A 12,996-nucleotide genomic window follows, 5' to 3' on the forward strand; every position below is an offset into this window, starting at 1 on the left:
ATGTGTCAATACTCACTGTTCCAAGACCTTTATTTACATGTGTTAACTCAGTTTGTCCTCACAGTAATGTGAGGTCTAGTGGAGAACAGTAACATAAGAAAAAAAAAAGTAAGAGAGGAGACGTTTAGGAGATGTATGTAAAGGGTGCTGTAGGTGCATACAGCAAAAATTTAATGATTGGTCCTGATTGGGAAAGGGCAGGGTGGGGGAAGTGTGAGTGATGGGAAAGCTGTCACTGAAAGAATCAAGTTTCAACAGCACCATTGGACCTCATGTCCTACTGTGATGAATGTGCCAGGAGTACCCTTTGCTGACAGGGATACCAACTTCAGAAAACCTTTTCAAGGATAAAAAGACTTACATCACCTTATACTGCAACAGTAAAACAGTCTCTCCTCAACAAAGCAAATTATAAGCAGCTTCTTGGAGATTTACTTTTAGCTCATTTGATAACCGCTGCTAATAACTAAAATGCTCTTAACTTGGAATAATGAAGTCTTTATTTTTCAAGTTGTCCTTTCTCTAAAATATCCTCTGCTGATTTAATACAGAATCACAATCTTGTTTTCCATTTGGTAACTATGGTGTCATATTGGGTTACTATTTAAGGAAAGTTCACCTGGGCCTTTAAAAAAACACAATTATATACTTTAAAATATATGAATAACTCAGATATGTTAAGACCTAAATTGCCTAAGCAGCTGTCTAGATTAAAATGCCAAGAATAACTTAAATCCTAAAACCTTTATATTATATTCTTTATAGGGTTTGTGCCAACCTGTACAGTATACAAGGGGAAGGGGTGTTTTGTGTGTATTTGTGTATTCGTATCAAAGCCATTTCCTTATTAAAATTTCTCTCTATACCATCAGTGCCTCAACTCCAGAAGTTATACCTTTATCTTGAGCTGTGTACAGGTAGAATAAAAATTTCTCTTCAAGTTACTGTACAAGTAAAGAACATCATAAAGATTATATTCAATGTAATCAAGTAATGAAGTCATCTCTCCTCTCTTGAAATCTTGTTGACCTCTTAGGCTACAATAACTGGTGCCAATTAAAAATTTAAAACTGAAAAAAATTAGAAAAGAATATGTGACAGAGACCACGTGTAGCCTAAAAAGCGTAAAATATTTACCTAGGCCCTTTACAGAAAAGGTTTGACACCCCGGGCCCTCTTAAGTTATTTATTTACTAAAGCTAAAGGACATATTTGCACTAAGAAGTCTATTTTTTTTTTTTAAAAAAAGGATACTCTGAAAAAAATACACCTTTATACTAAAATTATTGCAAATATTAGACACAACCTAAGCGCTTTTCAATAGTGATAAAGTAAAAGAAATCTCTTCTAAGGTAAGCTTGAAATGTGTGGGGATTATAAACATGAAATTCAGGATAATGTTTAACTCTTGAGGTAGAGAAAGAAGATTGGAGATTGGGAAGGGATACAACTAAGGCTCCAGCTGTAATGACTGTTTTGTTTCTAATCTGGATGGACATATAGATGTTTGTTACATTGTTCTTTATAATTTTTTATTGGCCTGACATAATTTGTAACTAACAATAAAAAAGAAATTAAAGAAAATAAAACCACACAGTAATATTGCCTGGCTTTATTATACAATCAAAATAATCTAAAAATCTGCAGGCTGTTGGCAGATTTGTTGCAGGCTGTTCATTTTTTTTTAAAACCTTTAAAACAAGCAACTATTAACAGAAGCCCTAGAGTGCAACTAGTAATTGGCTAGACTGAAGATTACCACCAAATTTTCTCTCTGGCACCTAATGTAAGAAAACTAGTATTACCTTTGATACCTACAATTCAAGTCACCAAAGCTGAATAAACAACTTAAGAAAGTTCGTTGATACCTTTTTAAAACAGCCTTTTAATTTTAGAATACTTTTAGGATAAACAGGTGACGGATTACGTTTTTAGAGTTATGTAGAGGACAGTAATCCCAATGTAAGTACTAAAACATCTGCAAAGTAGGTATGCAGTCTTATTTCCAAACTGACAAACTGCAAGGAGTGGCATATAAAAATAACACCTAAATCTTTGTCGACATTACTTTTAAAAAAGAATGCACTTTTCACTAAAGAACAACCATCAAATTCTACTTCTGAATACAGCAGTTTAAATTATAACCTCCAACAAGTATCTGAGGGGAACCAAAGTTTTGCCTCTCCAAAACACGTCTTTTGGGATACTGTTTTCAGGCTGGTTACTAAGAAACAAAAGAAACAAAAGACTCAGAAAGACCCTTTGACTCTCCCCTTACCTGCCTAAAGGAACTCAAGATACAAACACCTGCTTAAAGGAAGGGAGCATCACCTTAGTATCATAATATAAACTAAACGTGGGGAACAGAAATCTAGCAAAGTCTGTTTATTGAACTTCCTTCTGTGTACCGTTGTTTCTGGGTGGCCCAGCAAGAATTTGCTTTCTCCTTTACCTGTAAATTGCCTTCTTTGCCTTTGAAATCCCAGACCTCAGGCCCCCTCTCCTTTGTCCAAAATGACATATAAATCTCAACTGCCCGATGCGTCTTGAGGTCTCGTATTCTTATGGCATCCTTGCACGTATAGACGTAATAAACTTTGGACATTCTCTCCTGCTAATCTGTCTCAGGTTAATTTATTTCCTCCCACTTAGAAGGTGGGAGAAAAATTATTTTTTGCGCCCCCCACCCCCAATAGCTTTTCTTCCGAAAAGAAATTTACTCCCCACAGCAACATGGTGTCATTTAATCCAACAGAACGCGGAAAATTAGGAAACAAGAAGGCTTGGTCCACTCAGAAACTGTAAACAAAATCCCTCTCCTCCCACCACGCAAGAGGAAGCCCAGCAGCAAAGCCCCGCACTCCGAATCCCACCAGACGCGTCCTACCTGCATCTCACCACCACCTGGATGTTCTTCCCCTTCTCATCTTTCTTCTTGACGGAGGAATTCGGCTGGGACGCCATGACGGAACCCTTCGAAAAATCAAGGCTTGGCGCTGGCAAGGGCTAGGATGCCCACCTCTCTTGCCGAGAGCTGGCTTGGCCCGGGGACCGGACGCAAGCAGCTCAGCGTCCCTGGTCTCCACTAGGGGCTTTGACTGGCCGTGGTGTCTCTGCCACACCAGCCAAAGCCGCCGAATCACCAAACTCGTCTCAGCCAAAAGCCGAGGAACCCGAGCAACGACTCGGCGCCTCAATTTGAAAAAGGAGCCCGGTCCCCCGACCAATTGCGGCGCGGACGCGCAAGGCACCATGGGATGCGGTTTCATCACCAGAGCCCCGCCCTCAGGGAAACCAAAAATCTGGTGCTTTCGTACCAGTCTGGAACTCATAATCCAGGGAACTCGTAACAAGCGGGAGTAAACAGTATGGTACTTACGTAGCGGTGCTCAAATTACATAACATCTGCAATCCAAAATTTGCTCATCTGCAAAAGGGAAATAATAGCAACCTTTCTAGAGGGCTATGTGAGAATAAGCTAGTGCGGGTAAATAGCTTAGGTTAGAACATATAGTAAGCGCTCACGAAGGCTGGTCATGATTATAATTATTAGAGAATTGTAAAGGAGTGCTATGGAAGCACAGAGGAGAGGCCAAAGCGAACCTCTTTCTCGGAGGCAGCGTTCAGTATAGATTTGAAGAATAATTAGGAAGTGTTACGCGATAAGGCTACGACGGGTATCAACTCGTGATGAAATGGACATTGAATGTCATTTTTTGGACTCTAAATGTATTCTTTCACTGATGAGAAGTCATCACTGCTAAATGATTCCAAGCTTGAAAGGAAGATCAGATTGGCGCTTTCGGACAACGGTTCTGCAGTGACTGAAGCCGATTCAAGGCTCACTTCCCTCCAGGTACGTGGCGCAGCCTCCAGACGGCGTTTAAAGGAGGTTGCGCCGACTCCCCGGGAGGTTAACCTCCAAGTCTCAGCGACCTCCGGCTTTCCGTAGGCGTTCTATGGGCGCCTTGGCAGTGCTTGGAAAGTGATTCGACCACTTTAGGGGTGGGTTCCGGAAATACTGAATCGTGGGCCTTTGTGGTAGTCGACTCCGGGAGCTGTGTTTCTGTGCCATACTTAGCCCACAGAAACGTAGGTATCATTTTAGTTTCTTAAGAAACGGCCAGGAGTGGAAAGCTTGCAGGCCCCAGTAGTGTTCCTCCACTTACTTAACTCCTACATTCCCCTGGGGAAGCATCTGTATCTAAAGCCTAGATCGCTGGTCAATGGAGATTCTGCATAGGCAGAAGTCTACTGATATTTCCTCTTAGAAGGCTCAGCGGCGTCTCAAAATGGACCAATCCAAAATGGAATCTCCCTTACCACCACCCCAATCTTTCTCATCTGGACCAATGGCACTAACCAGACCGTCGTCCTCCATGTCCAGCGCAGTCCTGTTGATTTTATCACCTCTGCCCACCACTCTACTTCAAATCTTTTATTTCTTCCCTGAACTGTCCCAAACAAGTTCCTAACAGGTCTCCCGAGTTGTGCTCTTCTCTCCTCTCCCCAGTGCATTCCCTCAGCAAAGAGAAGGATCTTCTAAAAAACGAAACAGATCATGCTTTCATCTACTTTTTAACCTACAGTAGCTTCTCATTGTACTCAGAACAAAATCCAAATTCCTTACCATGTTCTGTAAGGCCCTCATAATCAGGCCTTTGCATCAACTGCTGCCCCTACCTTACATAGCTCACTACCATTCTCTATAGCTCACTACGTGCAGCCCGGCCTTTGTATTTGCTGTACCCTCTGCCTACAACTGTAGTTTGGCTCTTTGCATGGCTTACCCATTCTCATCCTTCAGATCTCAGTTAATCTTTCTCTTTAAAAAGGTCTTTCCTGACCACCTTATCTAAAGCATATTTCTACCTTAATTTTATGTCTCAAGACCTTGTTTATTTCCTTCACAATACTTACCACAAATTACATTGTGAGTGTATTGCTAGAATGTAAGTTTCACCAGGGACCTGATTGTCTTGGTCAGTGCTGTTTTCCCATTGTCTTGAACAGAGCCTTACACAAAGTAGTCATTAAATAAATATGAGTACCTGAAGGAAATTATTTAACTTCTCTCAACATTGATTTCCTTATCTGTAAAATGGAGATAATGATTACTATTATTGTGAGGATTAAAATAATAGCATGTATAAAGTACCTGGCACATAGTAAGCCAAAATTTTATTTTCTTCTTTTCTTTCTCATTAGTAAATACCTAAACAATATTTACATCAACAGTCATCAGGATTTATGCAAGAAATTCAAGAGTCTCCATTTGGTAATAGTTTTATAGCTACCATTTATCTAGAGCTACTATGTGTCAGATTCTATGAAAGGCTTTGTATGCATCCTCTCATTTAATCTTCAGAACAACTCTCTGAAGTAGCAACTATTATGTCCCACTGTTTTATCAATAAACAGGCCACGTAAGTATATTGTCTGTAGTCATATGGCTAATAAATGACAGGGGAGGAACTCAGAATTCTTTCTGATTTCAAATCCCAGGTTAATTGCTATCTCCCTCATCTAATTTTTTCATGTGCTCAGTGCACCTGTACCCACTTTCATCTTACCCTTATTGAGTGCTTACTATGGGCTAGGCAGTAAAGAGGTAAGGCTGAATTATAGTTCCTGCCCTCAAGACTAAATCAAATGGAGATAGCCAGGATCTTTTGGACATTTGTAAAAGTTTTGTTACGCTAGGCAGGTGACTATCTCTGATATGCTATTTTACACTTCCCCCATAGAGCTCAAACTACTCAAGCTAATCGACACTTCTTTCTTGAAAGTCTGCCCATGATTAGAAATTAATAGTTAACCTGGATTCTACTAATATACATCATTGATCATGTGTGTGTTTGATCTGGCATTTCTCTTTCAAGTATTTCTTGTATAAGTTATTTTTAGTTGATTTTTAATTTTCTTAAAACACAGATGTAGTTTTAAAATAGTTCTAAAGGGTTTATAACAAAAAGGTATTTCCCTGCCTTATCCTGCCCCAACCCCTACCTCCACTCCAGAAACTACTTTCAACTCATTTTAGCTATTTCTTTTAGCATTTACACATTCCCATTTTTGTAAGGAATTTGTATATACTGTTACCTTTTGATTAATCAACTTTAGACTTTACTGGTTTCCTCTTATGGAAGATAGGATTTAGTTCACAAACTTTACCATTCCCTCTGCTTTCTCTTCCTTGTACACCCAATATTGCAATTTTTGTTAAACAAAAAATCTGTATTTAGGTTATTATGCCTATTCATAGCTGGGCATTTCAGTCTAGTGAGATTGTGTTTTCTTTCTTACCTTTGGTCTATTCAGAAATTAATAACTGCCCAGTTTTGTTTGATTAGTTTTCCTTGTACTTTTCCCAATCTAGAGACTTCCTAGTAGTCTCTTGGTAAAATCTTCCACCAATTCAATGACATCAGAAATCAGTTTTAAGTAGTTTTTAATTGGGTGCTTACTCTCTCTAGGCGTGTGGCCCAGCTGCCATCCTATGTTTGCCCTTCTTTTTCATCCCAGGAAATCCCTTTGCCTATTTCCTGGTTTGGAAAGCATGTTTTCTGGATCTCATCTGTGTGCTTTCTTGTTTTACTCCCTTATTTAGGTGGAGCACATCCTCCTGTAGTTTCCCAAGAAAGAGTGCAGAGGACATACATTTCTTGAGAACTTGCTTGTCTAAAAATGTTTTTATTCTATTCTGACAGTTAATTGCTAAGTGTTATGTGTACAATCCCAGATTCTAGGTATTTTTCAGATTTTTTTTCCAAGGGCTGTATTAGTTTCCTATGGCTGCTATAACAAATCACAACAAAGTTGGTGGTTTAAAACAGCAGAAATTTATTAATTCACGGTTCTGGAGGCCAGAAGTCTGAAATCAATTTCACTGGGTCAAAATCAAGGTGTCTGCAGGGCCAGGCTCCTTCTGGAGCTTCTAGGGGAGTATCAGGTCCTTGTGCCTTCCAGCTTCTGATGGCTGCTGGCATTCCTTGGCTTGTGGCACATTACTCCAATCTCTGCCTCCATGCCTTCTCTTCTTCTGTGTCAAAACTCTCTGCCTTTCTCTAATAAGAATACATGTGATTAGATTTAGGGCCCACCTAGGTAATCCAAGATAATTTCCCCATCTCAAGATCCTTAACTTAATCACATCTGCAAAGTCCTTTTATGCTTTAAAAGGTAACATTCAAAATGGGCCAAACCCCTTAAAAGACACCTCACCAAAGAAGATATACAGATGGCAAGTAAGCATATGAAACATATATGTCATCAGGGAAATGCAAATTAAAACAATGAGATACCACTGCACACTTATTAAGATTGACCAAAATCTGTAACACTGATAACACCATATTATGACAAGGATGTCGAACAGGAACTCTCATTCATTGCTGATGGAAATGCAAAATGTTACAGTAACTTTGCAAGACAGTTTAGCGGTTTCTTACAAAACTGAATATATTCTTACCATGTAGTCCAGCAACCATGCTCTTTGGTATATACCCAAAGGACCTGAAAACATGTCTACACAAAACCCTGGACATGGATGTTTATAGCAGCTTTAGTCATAATTGCCAAAACTTGAAAGCTACCAAAATGTCCTTTCAGTAGGTGAATGGGTTAATAAACTGTGGTACATCCAGACAATTAAATATTATTCAGCACTAAAAGAAATGAGCTATCAAGCCATGAAAAGACATGGAGGAAACTTAAATGCATAACACTAAATGAAAGAAGCCAATCTGAAAAGGCTATATGCTGTATGATTCCAACTATATGACATTCTGGAGAAGGCAAAAACTATAGACAGTAGAAGATCAGTGGTTGCCAGAGGTTAGAGGGGAAGGAGGGATGAATAGGCAGAGCACAGAGGATTTTTAGGGCATTATGTATTATACTATAATGGTGGATACATGTCATGATGCATTTGTCCAATCTCATAGCATGTACAATGCCAAGGGTGAGCTCTAATGTAAACTATGAACTTTGAGTAACAGTGATATGTCAATGTACTTGTAGATTCATCAATCATAATGGACGTACCTCTCTTTGGGGATGTTGATAATGGGGGAGGCTTTGCATGATTTGGGGCAGGGAATATATGGGCTATCTCTGTACCTTCCACTCAATTTTACTGTGAACCTAAAACTGCTCTTAAAAAAAATAGTCTTTAAAACCTTGGAAAAAAACAGTGTTTCTGGTCATTTCAAAGCTTTATTTTTGAAATACTTTGAATAGCAAAGAAAGCACCCTACTATCCTAGTGCAGAATTATATTTGATTGAAATATAAATTTGTGCTTTGTTCTCCCCGTATTTCCTTCCAAGCAGGTAAGTATGCCTTTCTGAAGATAAATTGAAGGATGGCAAGTGTTTGCTGCTCTCTTGGACTTTCTATTTGGAACTTTTTGAAAGTTATTAGTAATCTGGAGAACTTAGTGCTTTATATAATCCACTAGCTCACCAACATTTGATTTTCTATAGTAATTAATTTATACCTATGATTAGTACTACAATTTTTATGTTATTAAAACTTATCCTAAGCAACCCAATTAAAAAATGGGCAGAGGACATGACGAGACATTTCTCTAAAGAGGAAATACAGATGGCCAATATGAAAAAATGCTCAACCTACTAATCATTAGAGAAATGCAAATAAAACCCAAAATGAGATACCACCTCACTCCAGTCAGAATGGCTATCATCAATAAACCAACAAACAAGTGCTAGCGAGGTTGTGGAGAAAAGGTATCCCTTGTGCACTGTTGGTGGGATTGCAAATTGGTGCAGCCTCTATGGAAATCAGTATGGAGGTTCCTCAAAAAACAAAATGGAACTACCTTATTACCCAGCAATTTCACTCTTACGTATCTATCCAGAGAAATCCAAGACACTAATTTGAAAAAATATATACACCCCTGTTTATTGCAGCACTATTTACAGTAGCCAAAACTTGGAAACAACCAAAATGCCCATCAGTAGATGACTGGATTAAGAAACTGTGGTATATTTATACAATGGAGTATTACTCAGCTATAAAAAATGAAATCTTACCATTTGCAATGATATGGATGGACCTAGAGAACATTATGCTAATTGAAGTAAGTCAGACAGAGAAAGACAAATACCATATGGTCTCACTTACCTGTGGAATCTAAAGAACTGAATAAATGAGCAAAGTAAACAGACATAGAAGGGCGGGGGTGGGGATGAGGGAGAAGGGGAAGGGATTAGACAGCATAAATTGGTAACTACAATATTGGCACGGGGATATGAAAGACAGTTTGGGGAATATAATCAATAATGTTGTAAAGATTTTGTAGGGTGTCAGATAGGTACATGTATTACTAGGGAGACCACTTCATGGACGGACGGTGTAGATGTTTGACTACTGCACTGTACACCTGAAGCTGAAGCTGAATAATACTGTATGTCAACTATAATTTTATATACATATGTATATATATGGTCATACATATATGTATATATATATGGTCACAGGATATGGAGTATAGCATAGGGAATAGAGTCAATGGAATTGTAATAGATATGTATGTATGCTGTCAGAGGAACAATAGTTTGGGGGAGGAGGATTATCACTTTGTGAGGGGTGAAATGTCTAACTATTGCATTGTTTTGCACACCTGAAACTAATAATAATAAAAAAAGAAATTCAACCTAGAAACCATGACAAGTAAAAAACAAACAAAAAAAAAACAAAAAAAAATCTTACCCTAATAGTTATTATAGCAGATATCATTTTACAACCACAATCTTGGGTGGTGTAAAAAGTATCACATCATTTTATTTAACTTTTATTAAATATGACCCCGAGTTCCCCTTCCATCTGGAAACTTCAACTTTGATTACTACTGCAGATCCCCCTGCACACTCTCATGGGATGTGCAAAGGTCCAGAGGTTTCACAGAAAGAAAAACATGTGTGGAGAGCCCTTTGCGCTTTGATTCATATGGGTTACTTCTGAGATGCCTACTGTGCAGTTGCAAGTAGCCCTGGAAACTCTGCTGCTTTTATGACACCATTAGGGTAAGAGCATTTTTGTCCCCAAATTTTGAAGACAGTGTTTTTTAGGTTCTCCTGCTGCTGAAATGTCCAAAGCCATTCTGATTCCTGATTATTTGTAAGTGGCCTTTTTCCCCCCCTCTCTGGAACCTTAAACAATCTACTCTTTCCCTTCATTGGGCTGAAATTCTGCAATAATGTGCCTTGGTGTGCATGTATTTTCATCTACCAGGCTGAGAACATTTGGTGAATCCTTTCAGTCTGGCAATCCACTTCCTTCAGTTCTGGGAAATATTTTTGAATTATTCATTGAACATTTTTACTCATTTTTCTGTTCTTTCTTTCTGTAACTCCTATATGTGGATAATAGATTTCTACTACCTACTTATTACTATCTTGATGTACTTCTTTCCAATTGCCTATATGTATATTTTTAATAATTGAAATCATAATTATTAGTTTTACATCCTGAATTTTTATTTAACTTAAGCATTCTTCCAAGTCCTAAAAAACTCTTCAGAAACATTTTTATTTGTATGATATCTTAAGGCTCTTGAACAACACCTATGCAATTCTTTAGTGGATAGTTGAGGAGTACTCAAATTTAGCTATTATAGTTGCCAGAATCATGTTAGGTTCTGTATGTCTGTGAGTATAAATGCCAAAGAGAACAAACAGTAAGCATCTCTGATGTACTTAGACTGAGGAAAAAACAATTCATGAACTGTTCATAAACCTGTAAAAAAACAATCCCTAAATGCTCAAGTATAAAGTTTCCCCAAATCTAAATTTTCGTTAATGTTTTCGCTGTGTTAATAGTAGAGTCTCCATGGCAAAGATTAGTTGGGAGAGAAAGGTAAAGAGATGTTTTCTGGCCTTCCGTCAGATCCCAGAATATACCAGACTCTCTCCTATTCCAGACTCTTGTGATGAATGTTTCCTTTGTCTAGAGTCTTTTCCTCACTTGTTCTAACTGGTTCCCTCTTACCTTTCAAGTCACAACTCAAATGTCACTTCCTCAGAGAGACTTTTTCCCACCACTGTATCTGAAGTAGCCCTCCAAACTCTCTCACAAAACCCCATTTATTTTTCTGCACATAGCAAAAGATGATGTTGCAATTTTACTCCCCGTGTTTTTCTTTCTTTGCCATACCTCAGGCAAAGGCATCTAGGAGAATTAGGGTTCTTATAGCAGGAATGCAAAAAGGAAAAATAATATTCAGCGTTTGTAACTTTCAAGCTAGACATTTAAGGGAAGGCCCTGAGAAGAGCCCTAAGCAAGACAGCAACAGAAGGAGAAGCAGCTGACTGCCCCTCAACTTTCAAACTCTAGTTGAGAAACTCCTGGCTGGAACATTGGATGGAGAGAAAGTGATATAGGAAGAAGAAACTAATGGAGGTCAAAGGCCATTAAAAAACAAAAAGAAAACAGGATTGATGGAGGGTAATCCCAGGAGGGGATCTGGGGGAGAGTCAGCCTGTGAGAAGGGCCACAGAAGCTGGCTTTCCACTGACAGCTGCCTATGCAGCTCAAACACCAAACCCTATGTTGTGAGCTTTTGCTGAGCTTCCATCTTTACTGTCCCCTGCACACACACACTCCATGTGTGCCCAGGACATGCATAAGCCCCCTGAGATGAGATGATGAGATCTTTGCCACCTTCCCCCACCCAGAGGGGCAGCAGTGGTGATGGAGGGAAAGTCCCTTGGTGAAGCTGGACTGTAGGAAAACCCACCTTGGTTACCCTAATATTATTTTAATCACGTGTAATTATTTTGCATAAGTATTAATTTACTTGTTTCTCTCTCTGTAGTGTAAACCCTACAAGAATAGAAAGCTGGTTGCTCTTTTTTTTTCTGGTGTAGCCTCAACATCTAAAGCAAGGCCTGGGCCCATATTTGTTGAATGGACAAAATCAAAAGTAGCCTTAACTGTGGAAAATACGAATTATAGATTTCAAGTACTGTCCATAAAGTAACTCAAACTTACCTTTAAGGACTAGCAAGTATGAGTAATTTAGGAAAACTTTTAACAAATTTATAATAAATCATTTATCTATAAACATTCTTAAAAATTCATGTTGCTTTTAGGTACGTATTTTATTACCATAGTGCTGTACTTAAAACTAACATACATTATAAAACTTTTTATCATGGAAAATTACAAATATATACAAAAGCAAAGAGAATAGTATAATAAATTCCTCAGGCATCCGTTATCCAGTTTCAATAATTATCAGTTCATGGCCAATATTGTTTTACTTATACTTCCTCCTGTTCCCTCAGCCTCCACTGAATTATTCTGAGCCAAATCCCAAGCATCATATTATTTCAGTCTATATAAGAAAAAGCAGTGGAAAGTTCACAAACTTAGTTGTCCGGCCTTTCGTATCTCAAAGGACCCTTAAAAAGCCACAGCCACTAACATACCCCCCAACTCAACATAAATAATATCATTAAATATCTAGTCAGTGTTCTTACTTTTCTGATTGTCTCATAAATATTTTTTTCACAATGGGTTTGTTCAAATCAGGATTCAAACAAGAACCAAACATTTCATTTGGTTATTATGTCTCTATCTTTTTTTGTTTTGCATTTTTGAAGTTTATCTTTTTTGAAGATTTTATTGAAGTACTGCAAAATAACAGTAAGTCATAAGCATATAGCTCACTTTTCAAAAACTGAACACACCCACATAAACACACCCAAGGGCCCCCCTATAGTCTCCCTTTCAGTCACGGCCACCTCCAGGGTAACCTTTGAGTTTTAATACGATAGATTAGTTTTGCTTAGTTTTCAACTTTATACGAGGCACTCAGACAGTATATACTCTTTTGGATCTGGCTTTCACCATGCTTGTGAGATTCATCCATATCGTGAGTGTAATTTTTATTTGTTCATTTTCATTGCTGTACAATATTCCATTGTATGAATATTCCCCAGTTTATTTTTCCAGTGCATTTTTGGGCATT

The 12,996-nt window shown here is 38.3% G+C and overlaps 2 protein-coding genes across 2 annotated transcripts in view; one reads left to right on the forward strand and one right to left on the reverse strand.

Annotated features, from left to right (window-relative positions):
• The window catches only part of KIF11 (kinesin family member 11), a 38,202-nt gene extending 35,016 nt beyond the window's left edge, over nt 1-3,186 (reverse strand). The window contains exon 1 of the mRNA XM_033130853.1: nt 2,888-3,186. Coding sequence (XP_032986744.1) covers nt 2,888-2,964 — 77 coding nt within the window. The 5' untranslated portion in view covers nt 2,965-3,186. The remainder of the gene's footprint in view (nt 1-2,887) is intronic.
• A 547-nt stretch (nt 3,187-3,733) lies between these two features.
• IDE (insulin degrading enzyme) overlaps nt 3,734-12,996 on the forward strand; it is a 110,743-nt gene continuing 101,480 nt past the window's right edge. Inside the window, exon 1 of the mRNA XM_033130861.1 lies at nt 3,734-3,856. The gene's annotated coding sequence lies outside the window, so the exon portion shown is untranslated. The remainder of the gene's footprint in view (nt 3,857-12,996) is intronic.

The sequence above is a fragment of the Rhinolophus ferrumequinum genome, chromosome 16 (assembly GCF_004115265.2).
Source record: "Rhinolophus ferrumequinum isolate MPI-CBG mRhiFer1 chromosome 16, mRhiFer1_v1.p, whole genome shotgun sequence".
Taxonomy (NCBI): domain Eukaryota; kingdom Metazoa; phylum Chordata; class Mammalia; order Chiroptera; family Rhinolophidae; genus Rhinolophus; species Rhinolophus ferrumequinum.